At 38.0% G+C, this 23,713-nt stretch overlaps 1 protein-coding gene across 10 annotated transcripts in view; it reads left to right on the plus strand.

Moving 5' to 3' along the window:
* The window catches only part of LOC126275021 (GATOR complex protein Iml1), a 520,849-nt gene that overhangs the window by 218,079 nt on the left and 279,057 nt on the right, over window positions 1-23,713 (plus strand). For all 10 annotated transcript variants that reach the window (XM_049977169.1, XM_049977163.1, XM_049977164.1 and 7 more), the window contains 3 exons: window positions 705-922; window positions 7,591-7,808; window positions 21,031-21,205. In XM_049977169.1, the coding sequence (XP_049833126.1) occupies window positions 705-922; window positions 7,591-7,808; window positions 21,031-21,205 (611 nt within the window). The remainder of the gene's footprint in view (window positions 1-704; window positions 923-7,590; window positions 7,809-21,030; window positions 21,206-23,713) is intronic.

The raw sequence follows: 23,713 nt of genomic DNA on the forward strand, positions 1-23,713 counted from the left end.
AGTATTTTGGAATAACTTGATCTATCTGCATTCTATGTGGGTATGCAGTCTCTAAAGAGTTTTTATCCAAATATTTCAGTAATACAGATATTTAACTATTTTACTTGTCATAAAGGATCATTTGTCACTTTGTCTGGCAAGTTATGACTCTCAAGAGATGAGGCTCTTCAATGACAGCACAGCATCAGAAGCATAATTGCTAGATTTATGCAGGTCTCTTCGAGAGTTACTCTTCTCCACACACTCAGTGGACACACTGTAGATCCTGGCATAAATATGACTGTGAACTTTATAAGTACAGTCATGATATGCTTCATTTGTGGCATTTTCTATTACTGTTGTGCATAGAGACTTAGTCTTCAAGGGTCCAAGTTTAAACTTATGGATATACATAAGAAATGTTATATTAACATGATTATTGTGGAGGTAATTTAATGTTGTAGAAAGTATGAAATTTTTAGTTTACTTTGCTCATAAAAGTTTCACAACTTTCTATGTGCATGATTTTTTTATTTGCATGTTTTTTAAAGTGCATGTGTTTTAAGAACATGGATTTTTATGTGCATGATACTGTTGTGTGCATGTAATTGTGCTTGCTCGTACACATGTGATACAGAAGTGTAATGTTGTCAGCAATTACAGTAAATTATTCTTTTAACCCATATTTGATTAACAAGTATTTTATTTTGCTTTTCTATGAATAGGTGTGGACTGGAAATCTCTGACCATTCCTGCTTGCCTTCCCATCACAACGGATTATTTTCCTGATAAACGAAGCCTGCAAAATGATTATGTTGTGTCTGACTACACGCTTTTGCCTGATGATGTTAATGCTGATTTTGCTCAACAGAGGGCAATATATAGGAAACCATTAACTACACCAGAAGTGTTTCGGGAGCTTGTCTCACAGAGGCTCGCACAGGTTAGATAATTATTCAGTTTGTAACTGTTTGATTCTGAATGTTTCTTTATGCCTTGTGTACAAAATTAGTAATTTTACAGTATAACTTAAAGTGATGCAGGATGTTGACTGCATAATGGGCAGTAGTGATCTTAACATGGAAGCACAACTGCTAGTTGACAATCTACAACTTTTTGCCAAGAACTCTGTTTGCATTTCTAGTATGATTGCTCACATTTACTTGATCCCTGAGAGCATAAGATGCTGGGAACAGAAGCTTGTGGTCGGCTCATAGTGCATTGTTTTCTGAGGCAAGCTCTGCCTCCACCTCCCAGAGCAGTCAGCTTACACATTATAAAATAAACAAATGTGCAGTAGGTTAATACATTGCAGAAATGTCACAAATGATGATGGCGAGTCACTATAAGGATCAGGTACTACCTTCTTGATCATATTTGTAAATAATAGTAACAATCACTACACACACTACATGGATCAACACTATATTCACAATGGGTCCCTATGTTGTTAATGTTGTCAGTGAGCATAAACATTCGAGAGTGGCGTGAATTCAGCAGACTTCCACTGACCGCAGAGAGGCCAAAATAAAGTGTGCAACCAGTTCGTGCTGCTGTGGCATTTTATATCTCGTTGGGACTCGTGACAGTTACTGTAGGAAAATTTCACAACTTTACTATGTATCAATAATTATGAGCAGTCAAAGTGGTGCAAAGAAATATAGAACTACAATCTTAACTGCTTCTGCTTTCAGAAGTGTGTTTCATTTAGTTACACAGTGTTTGAAAGTGTTGTCATTATCCAACAGTGAATTTATTGCATCCTTGTACAATAACAGAAACTCCAGGATGGAAATGACGATCAAGAATGAAGAAACAGAACCATTCATCTGTAAGTTTCTGGTGACTGACACAAAACGTACAACATCACAGAGATTGTGCCAGCTTTTGAGCATCTCCCATTTTCTAGTGTGTATGTAAGTTACACACATTTACATATGTTAAAATAGGAAAACATTGGTAGCTTGAAAACTAGTGGTGTATCTGTGATGTTACTTATTTTTGTGTGCCATGTGTCAGTCACATACAGGTGAGTGTCTGCATTGACCCATTTTTATCAAGAAATTATTACAGCTGGCTATTGGATTTTTAACCCTGCACAAATCCTTTCATTTTTCAAAATTCACATACGAGTAACGTGAAAAATAATGACAAGAAGTGCAGAGGAGGAGGAGGATACTGCATACTTACCAGTTTTTAAACAATGTGCACCTTTTGAGTTAGACCTATGGTAAGCTCCTTGGGGAGACTGTTTGCTCATGACTAACCATTTCATTTAATGAGCCTGTGGTTCCTGAACTCAGAAGCTGGTTAACACTCAGCAAGCTCTGTGCACGGTTTACTATGCACCAGGGGGTTTGACTGTAGAAGGGTATGTTGTTCTTTTTTTTATATGATCACTGTAAACCATTAGTGAAACATTGCCAGCTGAAGAGCTCTTTCAGACTTTACCACATACTATAGTCTTCAGCTTTATGCACCAAACTGTATTTTTCCTATAACCTGATATCATCTACATAATTTCCAGTAGGTTGTTGTCCAGACTATTCATTATTTTGAATAACCCAGCTAAGATGTTTAATTCATGTTTGTTTGTTAGTTTGTCTGTATAGTCTTCCAATTCCCATTGCCCATTGGGAATCATCTAAATTTTTAAATAGTTTACATATTCAGGTTCCTTTTATTACTAGCACTGGCAGTGCACATTGCACAGACACATTCTGTTTGGCCAGTGATAATTTAGTGCTGCAGATGTATTTCTCTCTAAAAAGTTTAGGTTACGATATTCAGGCAGCTGTTGTTCACAAGTTTGTGGGACTATAAACTGAATAGTTTCCTTGTATATCTTCATAAATGCTCTTGAATCTAAACAAATTTTTCTTTTTTTCCTTTTGTAAGACTGTAGCTATGAGTTGTCTTCTCCACAATGCATAGTTCCCCTTTTCTCTTTACCTCACAAGCTTTCAAAGAGTATCTTCCTCTCCACTCTTATTTAAATATTTTTATATCATTTTCATCAAAAATAAATAATTTCATACACTTGATATATATTTTTATCTGAAAAACAAACCAACAGGACCATTCAGGTGATGTTAAAATTTATTTTGCCACTATCATAAAAATAGTGTCTCAGTTACAAGGATGTGTATATTCTGAGTGTAACTACATAGCTCAGCTGAACAGAAAAAAATATTCAGTCAATTAACACAGAAATACAACAGTTGCCTTTGCACTTCCATGCCTTTTAGTGGCATCACTTTGTTTGAGAGAGAATTCTTTAGAGACCACTGTACGCCAGTAGACAGCAGCTGGCAGTGTAATTCATCGCCTGCTTGTCCTTTGGCCTCAGCCCCTGTCACTGGTTGCATACATGATGCCTAGTTTTACTGATATCAAATGCAACTAAGTAGGTTAGGAGTCCACTGCACACAGGAAGTGGCTACTAAACAGATAATGGGGGCTGTGCGGAGGGGACTGGGTGGCTTTTTATGTTAGATGGCCTAGAGAAAGCGCAGAATGGGTTTCAGTGTGAAAGGATGCAGGAGGAACACAAGAAGAGGGTAGACACAGAAACAGCCAATATTTCAACTTCAAATTGTTGTAGCCCTTGTTGGAAAACAACCAGAATTCCAGGGCTTAGCAACAAATAATTCTCACCAAATACAGAGTATCATGATAGATATAGGGATTAGTGACCACAAGGATGTTGTAGCTAGACTGAACACCATAACATCCAAATGCACCAAAAATAAATGTGAAATACGTGTTTAAAAAAGAAGATAAAAAATTGCTTGACACCTTCCTAAGAGACAGTCTTCACTCCTTCTAATCTGACTGTAAGCATAGAGCAGATGAGGTTTTAATTCAAAGATATACAGTCAACAGCGATTGAGAGATGTATATCAAACACACTAACAATTGATAGACTGATCCGCCATGGTACACAAAATAGGCCAGAACACTATTGCAGTAGCAATGGAAAAGTATATCAGATTTAAAAGAATGCAGAATCCTTGAGATTGGCAATGTGAGGTGCTTTTAATAGTTTCTACAATGAAACTCTGTCTCAAAATCTGGCAGATAACCCCCAGAGATTCTGGCCATATATAAAGTACACCAGTGGCAATATGCAATTAATACCTTTATTGTTCAATAACAATGGTGATGTTATTGATGACAGGGCCTCTATAGTATAGTTACTAAAGATGGTTTTCCGAAATTCCTTCACAAAAGAAGATGATGCAAATATTCCGGAATTCAAATCAAGAACACTGCCAAGATGAGTAACTTAGAAGTAGATATCATTGGTGTAGCAAAACAGCTTATAACCCTCAAGAGTGGTAAGGTTTCAGATCCAGATTGTACAAAACTCAGGCTCCTTTCAGAATATGCTGATGCAATAGTTCCATACTTAGCAGTTGTATACATCCACTTACTCATAGAAATATCCATACCTAAAGCCTGGAAAGTTGCAAAAATCACACCAATACCCAAGAAAGGACATACAAGTAATTCACAGAATTACATAACCATATCAGTAACATCGATTTGCAGTAGAATTTTGGAACACATACTGTGGTTGAACATTATGAAGCACCTTTAAGAAAATGAGTTATTGACAAATAGCCAACATGGATTCAGAAAATATTGTTTTTATGAAACACAACTAGCTCTTTATTCTCACAATGTAATGAATGCTATTGACAGGGGGCATAAAATTGATTCCATATTTTTCGATTTTCAGAAGGCTTTTGACTCTATTCCTAATTAAATTGGATGTTGTGTGACTGGATTCATGATTTCCTGTCATAAAGCTCATGTTTTGTAATAACTGACAGAAAGTCATCGAGTAAAACAGAAGTAATATCTGGCATTCCCCAAGGAAGTGTTGTAGGCCCTCTGTAGATCTTGATTTACATAAACAATTTAGGAGGAAATCTGAGCAGTCTTCTTGTTGTTTACAAATGATGCTGTGGTTTACTATCATGTGAATTCAATAGACGATCAGAACAAATTGCAAAATGATTTAGACAATATGTCTGTATGGTTCAAAAAGTGGCAATTGACTATGAATTATGAAAAATGTGAATGCAGCCACATCAACACTAGAAGAACCTGCTAAATTTCAGTTACATGATAAATCACAAAATCTACATGCTGTAAACTCAACTAACTATGTAGGGATTACAATTATGAATAACTTAAATTGGAATGACCTTATAGATAATGTTGTGGGGAAATAACACCAAATAGTGTGATTTATTGGCAGAACTCTTAGGAAATGTAAACAGGTCTGCTAAAGAGACTGGTTACAGTAAGCTTGCCCACCCTCTTCTGGGTCACTGCTGTGCAGTTTGGGATTCGCTTCAGATAGGAGTGATGGAGGACACTGAAAAACTTCAAAGAATGGTGACTAATTTTGTATTATTGCGAAATAAGGATGGGTATGATATCTTCTCATGAAATTTCAATCGATAACTTTCTCTTCAGAGTGTGAAAATATTTTGTTGGCACCCACCATCATCGGGAGAAATGGTCGTCATAATAAAATGAAAGAAATCTGAGCTCCCACAGAAAGATTGAAGTGTGTGTTTTTCCCATTCACTGTTAGAGTGTGGAATGATAGAGAAGTAGCTTAAAGGTGGTTTGATGAACCATTGCGAGGCACTTATTTGTGAATTGTGGAATAATCATGTAGATGTAGACACCTCAAATGAAATAAAACAGTAAAAAGTATTAGAACAGATCTTTAATACGTAACATCAATATTACTGTTGTTGATATAAGAGTGGCTGCTCATTACAATACTAAACATGTTTTGGGCAAGATGTTCAGGTACCTATTGTGTATAGTACTGCAAGTATTGCAATGGAAGATGTAATAAATTAGACAGACAGATACCTGGTTGAGTAATGCACTAACAATGATGACTGATATTACAGTCACTTTTTACAGTGATTAGTGGCCATCTTTCTTTGTTAGCTCAAGAGTGTTGGAGTATTCAGAGTTGCTGTTAAAATGCCTAGGACCCTGTTGTTTCAGTAGACAAGCATTGTTAATGCATACAGGACAGAAATAATGAACGGCATCTCATAGGGCTGGCCCATGGGGCTTGTGTGTGATCCAGACTGAAGGCTATGTTCTAGAAGTTGCAGTGGAAGTGGCCTTGTGGTGTGTGTAGTGTATTCTTTGCTGTATGTGATGATTTGTGATGGGCAATAAAAAATAATTGTAATAATACATTCCATGGCACAGGATTGATGACAGTCTTAAACTGTTCTTAGCAGCTAAAGAAACTGTGAACTTTCAATTGAAAAGCAAACTATCCAAGTAATGGAATGATTGAAAGACACACACTGATAACATGTCTGGGTATTTTTCTTGATGAACATAACAACTTTACTTGTCATGTAGAGGAGGTGTCTAGAAAGGAAATAATGTTAATGCTTACATTTATCAACATTACATATTGTCAGTTCTGACTTTGCTTTAAAAATATCATTTCATGTCACCAAACTATTAGCATTGCCTCTCATGTGTATAGTACAAGTGCACAACCTAACAGATAATTGCTCATAAAATCAGATTCAGCACCCATATGAGTGCAGCATGATATGCTACTGAAATCAACACCTGCTGCATGGAATTCCTGGGATTGTGGCTAATATGAAAGAAGAAATACAAAATTGTGTTTTGAAACTGTGAGGTAATGGATGGGACACTTCTATCATAAGCAGAAGAGCATAGGAGATTCTCCATAACATTAGGAAGAGGTTAAGACTGAGATTCCTCAACCTGTCAGGTAGTCTGGTCCATTGTCTTACCTGTTAAAAATCAAGAGATAGTGAAATAACACATGGCCTGATGGGTGTGCAAACACACTGGAGCATACATTGTGGGACTATGAGCTCTAAAAAGAGGCATTATGTCACAGTTATCAGTAAGTTATCAATCCGTAAGTACTGCTGTGGAGTGATATGATTTGATACACCATGGACAGTATAGCAGCTGTAACATCTGGTGAGGCCAAGGAAAAAATTCAACCACACATGCAATTTGATACCTTCTCAGCCAATCAAAATTCCATGCAGGTGACTAGAACATAGTTTAAATAAGCATCCCCTGAAGGAAATCGTTTGCTAAGTAATCCATTGAGTTTGTGTGTTTTCTGAAATGTGACTCAGTGAACCTTGTGGTTTTTAATAGAATGGCAAAACAATAGGTATTATTACACTTCTGTTAGTGTATATTTGCCAATAGATTATACATTGTGAGTAGGATTTTTATTATTAATTTATCTTATAACTTGCCCTTAAGTTGCTGAAAACTAAGAAACCAATCTGATATGCTGAAATACGTTTCTCTGTGAGTGATTTGTATATTATTTATCTTCTGCCTGATGTGAAAATGTCTGAAAACCTAGATCCCCCATCCCTCCACAAAGCTTATCTTTTCATGTGAAATACTTTTCAGCAAGAAGTCCTTTTCATCTGTGTTCCTCATATTACATAGTGCATTACATAGCATAGTAACTTAAAAAATTTAAATGTTATTTTGGCAAATTTTAAATAACTATCATATAGTGCATTTACAAACCTTTGTTTTACACAGGGCTTTCAGTTGATTGTGTTAAACAACCAGGTAACCAGTAAACAAGTTCAGACTCCAGGAAATAATGCTACCCCGGTCTCTGCAGGTATTAGTTCTGTTGTGATGACACGCACTACAGACACAATCAAAACAGAGGAGCATTTTTTGAGCATTGGTCGCATGTTTCATAAAATTTCCCTCTGTGGATCTGCAATTACTGTTACAAGATACAGGCCAAGGTAAGTAGAATACAAAGTAGAAGTTTACTCTTGCATAGAATACAATTTCAAGTCTTTGATATAATGTACAGGAGACCCACCAAAACGAAACAAAAAATTGGCTTTCAGTTTTTCTTAAAAGGTTGACTGCCACACAAAGGTACAAGGAAAGCACTGGTTTATTAGTATAGCATGCTTCCAAGGTTGGCACATACTTGATGCAGCTGTATAAACATATATAATGTTTCCCGTTACAGTAGAAAACTGTTGCATTGAGAACAAAGTTAATTCAACACATTAAGTGATAAGACTGTTTTGTCTTGCTTATCATTTGGCCTGGTAGATAAGAGTTCATCAAAATCAGTTTGTGGCAGGGGATCTGTTTATGTTACAACAAAACAGTAAAAATATTGTAGAACTATTTGATGTTTATATTCATTGACTTTTCTGTGGTTCTTGGTCCAGTGCAGACGTGCCTCTCTCTTTAGTTTTGAGTGTGAAAGTGACAGTAGTGAAATTATTTCTGCTCATGAGTGGTTGTGTTTTGGTTGGAGCATGGTACAGGATCATTGGATAAACAAAGGGTCAAGTGATTAATTGAGTTCACTTTTAATACACATATAACAACATATTTTGAAGCAGTATCATACGGGTAGAAAACTGTTAGAGAACAATCATTTTACAAAAAAACAATAATGCAATGTTGAAAATCAGCACAGTAGCAAAATTAATTTAGATTTCAATAGCATGTGACTCTTATCCCACTGAGGTAGAATTGGGTATTAGCTTTGGTACCACCTTAAACAATAAATTCTAGAATGACCACTGGTATTAAATTTAGAAAAAAAAAGTGAAAAGTCACTTAACCAAAAACCGACACCACCTACCTCATACAAAAGTTTTTTAATGCTGACATTACTAAAAACTGCTCTAGCTAAAAGACTTAGTATTGGCCACGAGGCAATTTTATCAAATTAAACAAAGAAACAATCTAACCATAAGCATTCTCTCTCTCTCTCTCTCTCTCTCTTGCTCGCTCGCTCTCGCTCTCACTCTCACTCTCTCCCCATTCGTGTAGATAGATGTTTAACCTTTTCTTAAAAGCAAATGTCATTTATTACTTTTAGCCAGAGCAGGACAACATGTAAAGCAATTTATCCTGACCTGCAGTTTTAGACTAACAGGTATTCAGAGAGTGCTCAACAGGCAATATTTAACAGGGAGGCCACAACGAATGCCTCAGTACATATTATTAAATATTAAAGGCTATAAGAAGCAGTTCCTTTCTTTATTCATCAGTTGGTTTGGATCTCTGGCAGCATGCCTTGACATTCAGTCCTTTGGCATGAACCTCAGAGCTCTTTTCAAAATACAGAATATATCTTCTCAGATTGCACCCAGGGTTGCCACAGGTTCTGGAAATCAGGGAATTTCAAACACATCAGGTCGAGTCAGTAGATGAAATGGTTTCTTTACTGAGGCGTCATGCATCATCACTGGCTGGGTGCAGCTGAGTACATTTGTCGCTTCCCTACTCCCCTCATTACTACTGCTCCTCCTCTTCCTACCACTCCCCTCAGCTTGCAGTCAGTGCTGCCACTACTTCTTGCCACTAGCCTGGCAGCTGCCTAGCAGAGGCAGGGAGGCTTGAGGAGTGGTTTGTTTGGATCTGATTCTCAGAGACTGTAGATGCAGTGGCCGGAGACAGTGGTCATGTGTGCATGAGTTGTGTCCGTGTGATTATGTGAATGTGTGTTTGCACTTGTTTTCTGACAAAAGCTGTGGCTGAAACTATGTCAGCGTGTGTTTGACTCTTCTATGTGGCTCTCTTCAGCTCAGCAATTATCTTTATGGCGAGTTGCTACCTATCCTCATTATTATTGAGTCTCAGAGTATTTGAAAAAATTCTGTGTTGCATGGATTGATCACCATGGTCTCATTTAATCAACATGCTGTGTGTGGCTCCTGAATATCTGGCGACATGATTGGATTTCTTTGATGGGCCAAAACTGCAGGCTGTTTCTGCAGGTATCTGTAATGGATTGGGCATTCCAATCAGAAGCCGTTCAGTTCGTGCTAATGTGCAGCCCCTGCCCATCGGATGTAGTCTCACCGATCTGCCCGCAGGCTGAGTCTGATTGAGTGTGGCATAATTCTGCGAATTCTCATGGTTTATCCAGGGACCCAGGACTGTGGTGCTCCTCAGCAGGCCAGAGACCATGGGCAGTAGATTTCAGAAATTGTGACTGTCTCACCACAAGTGCATTGTGCTGTGTGGCATTTTATAGTTTCTAGTACATTTTGGCTACTTCAAAAGTAGTTTGAATGTTAGAAGATATGGACAATAAGAACAACAACATTGTGTCAGTTGCTGGCAGTTTGTACGCTATGTACTCATATATTCCCCAAAAGAAAAGTCACACAATACCTGTAAGATAAAAGATATAACACAGTGGGTAATAACCGAGAATAATGAGCATAGTAGAACCAACATTTTATTGGCTTGCTTTCTCCATCTAAAAACATTTCATTAAAGATATTTCCTTGTTTACATTATTGTTTCTTGTGCTGTAGCTGCAAAGACAGGTTGTCAACTTACAGCTTAACTTACCCTTGAGATCTTAAAATTTGTCATGTAAAAATGTTGAAATTTGTGTGGAAATCAGGGAAATTTCAGGGAATTGGGGAAACTTGTGGCAATACTGGCACCTAAAAAGGACAGTGTTAGACACAACCAACACACAATATACTTCACAGCCACTTCCAATAATAAATAATGAGCCTCAGAACCAAGTCAGTTGGCGTACATCAATGTCAAAACGCATCGCCTTAGCTAAGAGAGTATATTAATGAAACAAGCATGTTTCACCTCAAAGTGAGACCTCAGAATCAGTGTAGAGGTACAAATTTGTATTACATGAAAGCACGAAACAGACGAGTCATCTACTAATTCTAGGTTGTCGGTGAATGAAAGAAAGAAATTGTGGTGACTTGGCCAACTGTACACAGTACCTGAATAGCACTACACAATCCAAATGCAATATAATTTCATACACTCTGCTCGTGGTCCAACCATCCACCACAATGCAGCTTAGGCAGCTTACTTTCTCTTCGCACGGGCACTACAGAAAAACCAACTGCCAATTCACTACACCAGACAACATCCTGATGGGCAGCAGGAACTTCTACCTCCTAGCACATGTGGCTGCCATCCTCTCTGTGCTTGTTTCACTTTCTGAGCCCCGTACTCTACTAGATAAACTACTACTAGTCAGAGTGGTCACAAACACAGTTCGGAGGAAGTATGACCAATCTAGGTGGCTAGTGTCAACCTAGACTCATGATGCTAGACGCAGCATATTGCCATCAAAGGAAGAGGAGAGGTATGTTAAAGAAGGGCATGATCTCAGAGCTGACAACCTAAGTTTGTACCTTCTACCAGTCTTTCAGGGGTTGGAACTGAACACTTAAATATAAGATTAAATGTAATAATGGACACTTACTATGAACTATTTGTGCTGGATAAATTGTTCAAGGAAACTGCTGAACAAAGAAGCGTACATGCATCACCGAAATTGTAAAGACTACCATCCTTATATTTATATTGATCCCATGAGACTGCACATGTGCTAACATTTCTGGGAAAAAATTTGTCCAGAAGGAGATTTGAAATGTTACTGAGAATGATAAATTTTGCAGACAACAGTGGCAGTAGTGGTTCCAATTGTTTGCCCAAAATACATCCATTTTGTGACAGGTACCGTTAGGTACAACCCAGCATCTTTGTGAACAGGTTCCTCACATCATTTGGAGCCTCTGGTCTGTGCTGACGGTCTTATAGATCAAAACCAGTTACTGGAATAAAAAAATAAATAATTTATTGCAATTTAGACTCTTTTTTTTTCTTTTATTAAAATTGGTAGTAAAATCACTGTAGTTCCACAATGATTTCAGAAATTATTATACACTGGTGAGCCCAAACATTATGACTGCCTGCTTCACAGTGTGTTAGCCCACCTTTGTAATGAAAAGAGTAGCAGTTCTGCATGACGTGGATGTGACAAGTTCTTGGTAGGTCTCCGGAGGTAAGTGACACCAGATGTCTAAGCAAAGTTCACACAATTCCCATAAACTATGGACCAATGGTTTGTGAGTGCTGAACTGGCATCTTATAGTATGCCAGATGTGTTCCATTATCTTCAGATCAGACAAATTTGGTGGTGAAGACATTAACATGAGATCACTGATGTGCTCCTCAAATCACTGTAGAGTGATTCTGGGCTTTTGACATAGATGATTATTATGCAAGAAGATGCCAGCACTGTCAGGGGAATATGTCAAACATGACAGGATGCTGGTGGCTACAATAATGTTCATGTCTGAGTGCTACTACTTACTATCACAGTTTAGTCGAAGCCTAAGTGAATGTCTCCCTTAGCATAATACTTTCCCCATAGGCCTGTGTTTATAGTGCAGTGCTTTTTTCAAACAGCCATTAATTTGATTGATTATGTGTCTGGACATGACTATTGACCTGATTGTAACAAGGAGCATTTGATTAGGTGTCTCATTTCCTTCAACAAATTGCCTGTTGTCTTCTGTCTCACGTTCTTCAGTCAATGTTTGTTCAATGATTTTTCTGATGTTTTACTGGCACAGGTGGCTGGCATTGTCAAAACTTTATCTTCCATTGCTGGTGATTGACTGGAGTCAAGTTTGCTGCTGCAGGTTATATATACCTGCTGTGCCAATGTCTAAAGTCTTTCCCCTGATCATTACTGCTGTGGTTCTCTCCTTGCTACTTTACAATGGTTATTCACTGCAGCAGAGGAATCCAGGATCCATTCACCTTGAGGCTTTCCTCTTTAATGTTGATGTTAATTTCACCTTTGTGGATTTCTTTAGCTTTCCAGAACAAGTGGGTGTGATAGCTCCTCTCTGTGGCAAGAACTTCCATGTCAGTGAATTTTATTATGTGGTCAGTCTCACAAGACATGAGCTCAGCTATGGTTAATTTCTCCACTTGGCCCAACCTGCTATGCTGCTAAGTTTGGTGATCCTCGTGTTGCTTGATTGTCTCCAGTCATTCCAAAATAGAGTTTTCCACATGCACATGGTATGTGGTTATTCCTGACATTTCAAGTGGGTCCCTTTTCTCCATTGTAGATCTGAGACGCTCTGTGTTCTTCTTTAGCAGTTTATAAATAGTCTTTACACTGTGTTTGCACAGTATGTGACTGATTCCGTCTGTCACTCTCAGATTGTATGGCAGGAACACTGTACACATTGCTCGTCAGAATGCTTTCTAGGTGTAGCGTCTTGCATCTATGATGCTGCAGTTCACATATTCATCTTGTGCATGTTACAAACATATTAATCATCTCCATTTTCTGGATCAGGTTGTGCTTTGACAGTTTGTGAAGGTATTGGTATGTGTGTGACAGTTTTTGTTATACACGGTGACCCAGGTTTTCACCATTCCTTGTAGCTGGTGCTTCTAGAAAAGATAGGATTTGGTCATTTTCTACCTCCATGGTAAATTTCATTTTGGTTTGGAGATTATTCAGGTGTCCAAGGAAGTTGCCGAGTTGTTTCTCACCATTGCTCCACACAAAAAAGTTATCATCAATGTATCTGTACAACTACACCTTAGGTTTACAAGGTGCTAAGTCCACCAACTGTACTTTGAAGTGTTCCATGAAGAAGTGGGTCATGACTGGCCTAAGTGGACTACCCATTGCGATGCTTCCCAGCTTTTTGTATAAGTTGCCGTTCCACATTCATTCATGATGAAAAATGCTAGAAAGAGATTCAGGAAAATGGAACTGATATATTCCAGAAAATTATTGAGTAGCCCTATGGTGAACAAAGAAATGACATAAAAGCTGACCAGGATGTTGTTTGGTCCAAGTTTTAGTTTCTTCAGCTTCTCAATGAAATATCTCAAGTCCTTCCTGTATGTGTTGATCTTTCCCAATTAAGGCTGAAGGAAAGGGCCAAGTGTTTTGCCAGTTCAAATGTTAGTGAGCCAGGAGCACTTATAAGTACTCTTAATGAAACATTATCCTTATGGATCTTTGGTAATCCATACTGCCGAGTTGGTGGGTCATCTACGTTGTTCGGTTCTTGTGTATGTTTGCCAACAGAAAAGATGCCTTGATTAACAAATTCATTCTCTGTGAGATCCATTGCAATAGATCTGTGCTTCATTTTCAGTATGTGTTCTGTTCTGATATGCCCTCGATCCCCTGTTCGTAATCTTCGGTCTTCATTAAAATGGTCCCATTCCACATTTCATTTCTTGTACAAACAATTGGAAGGCATCGCCATGAGTAGTCCACTTTGTCCAGTTGTGGTTGTCAGTTTTATTGAACGTTTCAAAGCATAGGTGCTAGGCTTGAGACCTTGTGAACCTAAGGTGTTGTAGTACAGATACACTGATGATACATTTGTTGTGTGGTGGTGTAGTGAAGAGCAGCTTGGTGACTTCCTAAGACACATTAATAGTCTCACTACCATCATAAAGTTTACCATGGAGATAGAAAAGGACCATCAGCTGCTGTTTCTAGATGTGTTGGTTATGAGGAATAGTGAAAATGTGGGACACACTGTGTATCAAAAACTGATGCATGAGGACCGATACCTGCACAAACTGTCAAAGCACAAATTGAGACAGAAAAAGGGCTTGGTTAGTATGCTTGTAATGCACGAAAGATGACCATGTGAATCTCAGATAAGAGATGCTAGAAAGTGTTATGAGGAGTAATGGGTACTCTGTTAGTTGAATAACAAGTGTCATACAACTGAACACTCAGCAAAGTGACACATCAAAAGAAGAAATATTGGATACAGCTTTTGTGCCATATGTTCTGAGAATGATGGGCAGAATCTGTTGTATATTGCACAAACACCGCATAAAGACTATTTTTTGTTGTTGTTGATGTTGTTGTTGTTGTTGTTGTTGTTTTTAGTCCTGAGACTGGTTTGATGCAGCTCTCCATGCTACTCTATTCTGTGCAAGCTTCTTCTGTTCCCAGTACCTACTGCAACCTACATCCTTCTGAATCTGCTTAGTGTGTTCATCTCTTGGTCTCCCTCTATCATTTTTACCATCCACGCTGCCCTCCAATACTAAATTAGTGATCCCTTGATGCCTCTGAACATGTGCTACCAACTGATCCCTTCTTCTAGTCAAGTTGTGCCACAAACTTCTCTTCTCCCCAATCCTATTCAATACTTCCTCATTAGTCATGTGATATACCCATCTTATCTTCAGCATTCTTCCATAGCACCACATTTCGAAAGCTTCTATTCTCTTCTTGTCCAAACTATTTATCGTCCATGTTTCACTTCCATACATGGCTACACTCTTCTTCAGAAATGCTTTCCTTGCCATTGCCAGTCTACATTTTATATCCTCTCTACTTTGCCCATCATCAGTTATTTTGCTCCCCAAATAGCAAAACTCCTTTACTACTTTAAGTGTCTCATTCCCTAATCTAATTCCCTGAGCATCACCCGACTTAATTGGACTACATTCCATTATCCTCGTTTTGCTTTTGTTGATGTTCATCTTATATCCTCCTTTCAAGAGACTGTCCATTCCGTTCAACTGCTCTTCCAGGTCCTTTGCTGTCTGACAGAATTACAATGTCATCGGTGAACCTCAAAGTTTTTATTTCTTCTCCATGGATTTTAATACCTACTCCGAATTTTTCTTTTTTTTTCTTCACTGCTTGCTCAATATACAGATTGAATAACATCAGGGAGAGGCTACAACCTTGTCTCACTCCCTTCCCAACCACTGCTTCCCTTTGATGTCCCGCGACTCCTATAACTGCCATCTGGTTTCTGTACAAATTGTAAATAGCTTTTCGCTCCCTGTATTTTACCCCTGCCACCTTCAGGATCTGAAATAGAGTATTTCAGTCAACATTTTCAAAAGCTTTCTCTAAGTCTACAAATGCTAGATATGTAGGTTTGCCTTTCCTTAATCTAGCTTCTAAAATAAGTCATAGGGTCAGTATTGCCTCACATGTTCCAGTATTTCTACAGAATCCAAACTGATCTTCCCCAAGGTCGGCTTCTACTAGTTTTTCCATTTGTCTGTAAAGAATTAGCGTTAGTATTTTGCAGCCATGACTTATTAAACTGATAGTTTGGTAATTTTAACATCTGTCAACACCTGCGTTCTTTGGTATTGGAATTATTATATTCTTCTTGAAGGGTATCTCGTCTGTCTTGTACATCTTGCTCACCAGATGGTAGAGTTTTGTCAAGACTGGCTCTCCCAAGGCTGTCAGTAGTTGTAATGGAATGTTGTCTACTCCCGGGGCCTTGTTTTGACTCAGGTCTTTCAGTGCTCTGTCAAACTCTTCACGCAGTAGCATATCTCCCAGTTCATCTTCATCTACATCCTCTTCCATTTCCATAATATTGTCCTCAAGTACATCACCCTTGTATATAGACCGTCTACATACTCCTTCCACCTTTCTGCTTTCCATTCTTTGCTTAGAACTGGGTTTCCGTCTGAGCTCTTGATATTCATACAAGTGGTTCTCTTTTCTCCAAAGGTCTCTTTAATTTTCCTGTAGGCAGTATCTATCTTACCCCTCGTGAGATAAGCCTCAACATCCTTACATTTTTCCTCTAGCCACCCCTGCTTAGCCATTTTGCACTTCCTGTCAATCTCATTTTTGAGATGTTTGTATTCCTTTTTGCCTGCTTCATTTACTGCATTTTTATATTTTCTCCTTTCATCAATTAAATTCAATATTTCTTCGGTTACCCAAGGATTTGTACTGGCCCTCGTCTTTTTACCTACTTGATCCTCTGCTGCCTTCACTACTTCATCCCTCAAAGCTACCCATTCTTCTTTTACTGTATTTCTTTCCCCCATCCTTGTCAATTGTTCCCTTACGCTCTCCCTGAAATTCTGTTCAACCTCCTTAAATTCCCACCTTTTTGCAGTTTCTTCAGTTTTAATCTACAGTTCATAACCAATAGATTGTGGTCAGAGTCCACATCTGCCCCTGGAAACGTCTTACAATTTAAAACCTGTTCCTAAATCTCTGCCTTACCATTATATAATCTATCTGAATCCTGTCAGTATCTCCAGGCTTTTTCGATGTATACAATCTGCTTTTATGATTCTTGAACCATGTGTTAGCGATGATTAAGTTTTGCTCTGTGCAAAATTCTACCAGGCGGCTTCCTCTTTCATTTCTTAGCCCCAATCCATATTCACCTACTACGTTTCCTTCTCTCCCTACTGACGAATTCCAGTTACCCATGACTATTTAATTTTCATCTCCCTTCACTATCTGAATAATTTCTTTTATTTCATCATACGTTTATTCAATTTCTTCGTCATCTGCCGAGCTATTTGGCATATAAACTTGTACTACTGTAGTAGACGTGGGCTTCGTGTGTATCTTGGCCACAAAAATGCGTTCACTATGCTGTTTGTAGTAGCTTACCTGCATTCCTATTTTCCTATTCATTATTAAACCTCTACTCCTGCATTACCCCTATTTGATTTTGTATTTACAACCCTGTATTCGCCTGACCAAAAGTCTCATTGCCCCTGCCACCGAACTTCACTAATTCCTACTATATCTGACGTTAACCTATCCATTTCCCTTTTTAAGTTTTCTAAACTACCTGCCCGATTAAGGGATCTGACATTCCACGCTCCGATCCATAGAACGCCAGTTTCCTTTCTCCTGGTAACGACATCCTCTTGAGTAGTCCCCGCCCGGAGATCCGAATGGGGGACTAATTTACCTCTGGAATATTTTACCCAAGAGGACGGCATCGTCATTTAACCATACAGTAAAGCTGCATGCTATTTATAAATTGATAAAGAAGATCAAAGAGCAGCACATATTGGCAAAGGAAAAAAGGGACCCAGTTGGAATGTCAGGAATAACCACATACCATGTATTTGTGGGGGACTCTGTGGTGGAATGACTGGATGATCAATCAACACCAGAATCACTGAACATAAGTGACATTGCAGACTGCGACAAGTGGAGAAATAAGGTGTGGCAGAGCAAGTGTGCTGTGAGACTGAACACACAGTAAAATTTGCCAATACGGAAGTTCTTGCTGTGGAGATGAATTTTCACTCCTGCTTGTTCAGGGAAGCTATAGAAGTCCACAAACATGACAATAACTTGAACAAGGAATAGGAAAACCTCAAAATAAATGATCATTGCAGGTAGCAAGGGGAGAACTACAGTGGCAATGACAAAAAAAAGCCCTGGTACATTGGCACGCAAGGTTCATATAATCTGCAGCTGCAAGCCTGACTCTAGTCCGCAACCAGCGATGGAGGGTGAAGTTTTTACAATGCCAGCAACTCAAGCTGGCGAAACATCAAAAAAATTGTCAAAGAAACATTGACTGCAGAGCCCAAGGTAAAAGCCAATAGGTTAGTGGCCACAAGACTCGTAACTTATAAATTTTGTATGTTTCCATTGACCCGTGGTACAATATGTTTCCATTTGCCCGTGGTACAATATTGCTGATCTGCTGTTCACTGTAATTTTAACAGAAAAAGTCATTGTATGAACATGGTTACACATAAGATTTGTCTGCTGCAGAGCCCCATGTTCAACAATGTGTTCTGAGTGGTGTGTCCTGAAGCATTTGTACCTGGACCAGCATTGTACTCTGTCATCAGATTTGCCAGAGATCCTTGACTGTATTGCTTTACAGGGTGGGTAGTACTCTGACATCCACATTCTGTAATGAGACAAGGATGTTAAACATCATCTCATGTTTCATAGTTATTCAACCACTTTCAGTAAGTAGTCATGACAGCAGCATGTCAACAGCCAACTAACTTCTCTCCAGATATGGAAGAGAAACTGCAGCTGCTTGTAGAGGTACCCAGGCAAATACAAGATGCATACACAAAGGAAATGCTGAAATTGAGCAAAACTGTGACTAAAGGAGCGAAGCCGAGTGATGCATTTGTTGTGGTGCAGATAGAGAACTCTGATGCCAAGGAGTTTTAGGACACTTGTTATGCTGCTCAGAGCCCAAAGTTTGACACTGGTAGGATGCCCATGCAATCAAGTAAAGAGTTTGCCTGGCCACATGTGGCTTTGCTCAATACAGTCACTCTGGCCCCCAAGAATGTTATTTTAGCTTCAGCTGGCCCCCAGCAGCTTGTAAGACCTGCTGGATGATTGCCGCAGATACACTGATATGAAGGTACCGTGGATTGACAACAGGCTGTGCCCATTGGACAAGGGGACACACATGTATCTGCTTTATTTTGATGACTAATTCTGCCTACCTTGTTGTGGCCACCTTCACCTCCGATGAACTCCTGTAGTCCCCATCAGCCCACCAAACGCACAGTATGCAAGTTGGAGAACAGCCACACCCTCCTGATGACAGAAAGAGTGGCTCCCCACCTCCTAGCAGCATCTGTATCTCTCCAGACTATTATGTATTTGGTGACTGCAGACATCATAATTGAATTATAAAACTGATAAAACTATATTAAATAATAGATGCAGTGGCTCTACTTCATGCATAACATTTAATAACATCTAGGGGGAAGTACTGCATGATGTGTGACTAAATACATGGTTTATGTGTGGAGAACAATATTTTAGAAATTTTCCTGAGATGTTATCAACCCCATGAGGGTTTTTCGTTTAGAGGCAGGTAATTAGATTCTTAAGCGCCATTGCTGTGGCATGACATAATTGCAATTTCCCTCAATGTTTGTCCTGTTGACACGTTTATTGCAAGTATTTTGTTGTTTTGTTCATGGAACAGTCCACGTCAATCTTCTGAGCTATTCCTAGGAAGACTCTGCTCCAGAATCACAGATTAACTGAGAATGGGGGAATGTCAGATATGCTACCTGATAATATGTGATTACCTGATGCTCTTGTTATTTATCTAGACAAACGAAAACCAATTATACTAAAGAATACAGAATAAACTGTAATGCTAGTTAAGAAAATGACCTTTTTATTCATGTGTAAAAGTCATCAACGTGCTGATTGTTAATGAAGCAATTTGATATACTTAGTATCTCTTATTGCCTTGAAATTAGGTAAAAAAATATGAAAAATAAAGGGGTGGGGGGGGGGGGGGGACATAACATCCCAGTTTCTTGTCACATGCATCATATCATGATTTTCTGGCTGTGTTGTACAAAAACTGAAGTATTCTCTAAATGTAATCAACAACGTCATGTCACATTTATAGGACATTTGTAATTTGATAAGTTGAAGATCAACTATGGAGGAAACAACAAAGAGTAAAGAAATAAAAACAGATTTTACATGTGTGTCTGAAAATCAAAACAGAATACTGTCCAAAAATATTCAGTAAAATAGTTGTAGATACAATGATGGAAACTGAAAATTTAAGAGTACCATATTATTCACTTCTCAAATCACCTGAATTTATGGATAATAGGTCGAAAATCACTGCTAGTTAAGATATGTTCCAAGTAAAATTTTATACGATGTCCTTACATATCAGATTACCACTAATGTTGTTAATAGTTGATATAGAAAATACAGTGGTTTTGACAGGTGTTTTACTAGGTATGTGCTCTGTTGTTAAAATTACAGTGAGACAGAATGGGTAAACTTAAGTTAGCTGCAGGAGATGGCATTTCTTGTAGTGCAGATGGAAACAAAGTAAAAAATTCTAATGTTTCTTTTTTCTTTCCAGTCTTCATTGATCAATTTTTCTTCCTTTCTGAAGTAAGAACATACAAATTCCATAAATTGCAGTTGATCTTTTTTTTGGCATAGTATATCTGCAGCATTCAGAATTTTGCCCTTGTAGAATTAATTGTTGACCAGCCATTCTGTCTGTCTCTCTAATTTTTTATCTGTTTTCTAACTTAATTTTCTGTTTGGTATGAGATCTTTTTCGTTTTTTAGTGTTATGTGTCACATTGTTTTAACTTTGCCTTGGGTCTCAAGAAATTGAAGGACTTTTATTAACCACATGAAACGAATTCATAACTTGCAATTCTTCTGTTGTAGCTTTTATTAACTTCACAAAACAAACTTGGAGATTGTGGTTCTTTCATTGCTTCTGATGTTATCAAGGTGGTGCAAGATGATATTAACATTATTCTTCTTGTAGGAGGAAGAGACTTATTTTTTGCACAATGATTTGTGTAACTGTGTTGTTTGTTGCTTTTGATTTTTTATTAGATATCATCTCTATGTACTATTTTTGTATTATTTTTCAGACATCCTTATCATCCGTTCAAAGTTCATTACCGCTACCGGTTTCATGCCCCACATCATGACACATATGAAATTTCTTGGGTGTCTTTCACAACAGAAAAACTGGAGACATACAATTGGAATTATTTAGACCATTACATATGCACTAGAGGAGATGTTGATTTTGCTCTTGTTGAGGTAGGTGTAAAGAAGCAGGTATTTAAGTTCTTTTTCCATGTTTGTAAAAAAAGAAAAATAAATAAAATAAAATAAAAATAAGTTATTTTACACTAGACACAAACATGAGGTGGTATATAATGTTAATGATTTACATTTATTATTAAATTTGTTTTTTTCTTTTATGTTCACTACCCACTTATCCATTAGTTTTAATGTTTAAATGTTTCTGTGTTACAAGTTTATTAAAATGACTGGAATTTATATTGATTGTAAATTAGAGGTATTGGTAGTCAAAAGAGAAATAGCAAATGAGAAAGGCTAAAGGTAATGCAAATGTGCAAATAATTGGATAGAAAGTGCAAAATGGCCAGAGGAGGAAAGCAAAGCTATAAAAACATGCATGACCATGGAAAAGAAGGATGCTGCATTTGAGATTTAGGAAAATCTTTGGAGGAAAGAGAAGCTGTATGAACATAATGAGTGCAAATGGCAACTAGAAGATGGAAGGAAAATGTGTAACTATTATTTAATTGAAAGAAATTGGGTGAAAATATTATGCAAAGGGAGGTAATTAGTGAAGATAAGGGGAGTTGGAATAGACAACATTTCCTAGGAATTATTGAGATTTATGGGAGACCAACTTTAAAAAAGGTGTTCCACCTGGCTAAATACACTTTAATTCCAAAAAGAATGTACTTGTAATAAATTATTAAAGAAAGTAAAGTTGACAGAAGTGAGTATTACTAATCCACCAGTTTAATACATCAGGGTTGCAAAATACTAACAGAGGAATGGAACAACTGGTAGGAGCCCACCTGTGAAGGATCAGTTTGGGTTCATACAAAATGGAGGAACACATAAGGCAATGCTAACCCCACTATCTATCTTGAAAGATAGATTTTAATAGGGCAAACCTACGTTTATAGCATTTGTAGATTTAGGCAAAAAGGGGGGAGGGGGGGAGAGAACACTCTAAGGTGCTTACTACAATATATTCTTTGTAATGCTCCAGTTGTCAAATGGAAAATAAAAGAGGAAAAAAGTTATCTAAAAATTACAAAGAAAACAGACTACAGTTATAAGAGCCAAAGGATGTATAAGATAGGCATTAATTGAAAATGGGGTGAGAGAGATTTGTCGTCAATCCCCCAACCTGTATAGGAAGCCAACCTGTATAGGAAGCCAAGGAGCAATTTGGGAATGGGGTTTAAGTTCAGTGAGAAGAAATAAAAACCTTAACATTTGCCAGTGGTATTGTAATTCTTACCAGAGAGGAAAAAGGACTTGGAAGATCAGTTGAATGGAATGGATAGTGCCTTGAAATGGAGGTGTATGTGGAACAGTGATAAAAGTAAAACAATTGTAATTAGCTCAGTCAACAAAGCCCAAAAAAGGTTGACTGGGTCAGAAATAATATAGTCACAAATATTTGTACATTGACAATGTAATGTAATTGTATAGATAAAAAGATCAACAGACCCATTGGCAGCTGGAGAACACACTCACATAAAGGTTTAACTTATGCCAGCTTTTATAGCCAGTGGCTTCTTCATCTGGTAGAAGGGTTGAAGGGGAACGAAGAGGGGTGAAGGAAAATGACTGGAGAGATTTAGGGAAAGGGGCACCATTTGGTAAAGTGTCCCTGAACCCTGGGTCAATGGAGACTTACTGGACGGCATGATTAGGAAAGTCTTTCCTTCTTATCGGACCCAACCTGAGGTTCTGAGTAACTTTTCATAACTGTACCCCTTTTCCAAAACCCCTTTAGCCCATTTACTTCACCCTTCTTCCTTCTCGTTTAACCCTTCTGCTAGGAGGAGGAGTCACTGGTTCCAAAAACCTGCATAATTTAAATCTTTTTTTTATGAGTGTGTTTTCTCCTACCACCATGTGGTCAGTAGATATTTTAATCTATCCACTTACATTATATTGTCAAAAATGGATTGTTTTCATTATTATATAATAAAAATCCTGATGCACGGGGTGTGAGTGTTGAGGTGGTGCAGTGTTTAAAGGCCAATTTTTTATGTTTTTCCTACGAAAAGGGTTCTATTCATTTTTTGTCTAGTACTGGTAGTTCTGACTTGGCAGGGGGTGAAAATATTGTTTTAAAGGTATAAAATTAATGTTTATCTTTATATGAGGTGGTGTAAAAACAAATATGAAATGTATGTACCATGTCTAAGAGCAGTACAACCATATTAATGAATAGTTTGTGTCCTGTGGATTGTTACAGGGTGATGGTGAGGGGAGATGGGGTAGGTTGTCTGAGATAGTGTGTGAGGGAAAGCAGATTGCGACACTGTTCCCTCCTTCATAGACCTGCAGCCAGAAGATTGAACAAGTGATTCCCTATTCTATCAACCCCAATATGTTACAGATAGCAATTGCAACATGTTTCACAAAGCTATATTGAATCTCCACAGTGTGCCTTGTGTCTTATTAATCACAAGCGATGCAGTGTGCAGACATGCCAGAGGGTGTGGAAATGGGGAGTTGTGATGTTTTCTGCAAAATGTTTTAACA

This window comes from Schistocerca gregaria, chromosome 1 (genome assembly GCF_023897955.1).
Source record: "Schistocerca gregaria isolate iqSchGreg1 chromosome 1, iqSchGreg1.2, whole genome shotgun sequence".
Lineage (NCBI taxonomy): Eukaryota > Metazoa > Arthropoda > Insecta > Orthoptera > Acrididae > Schistocerca > Schistocerca gregaria.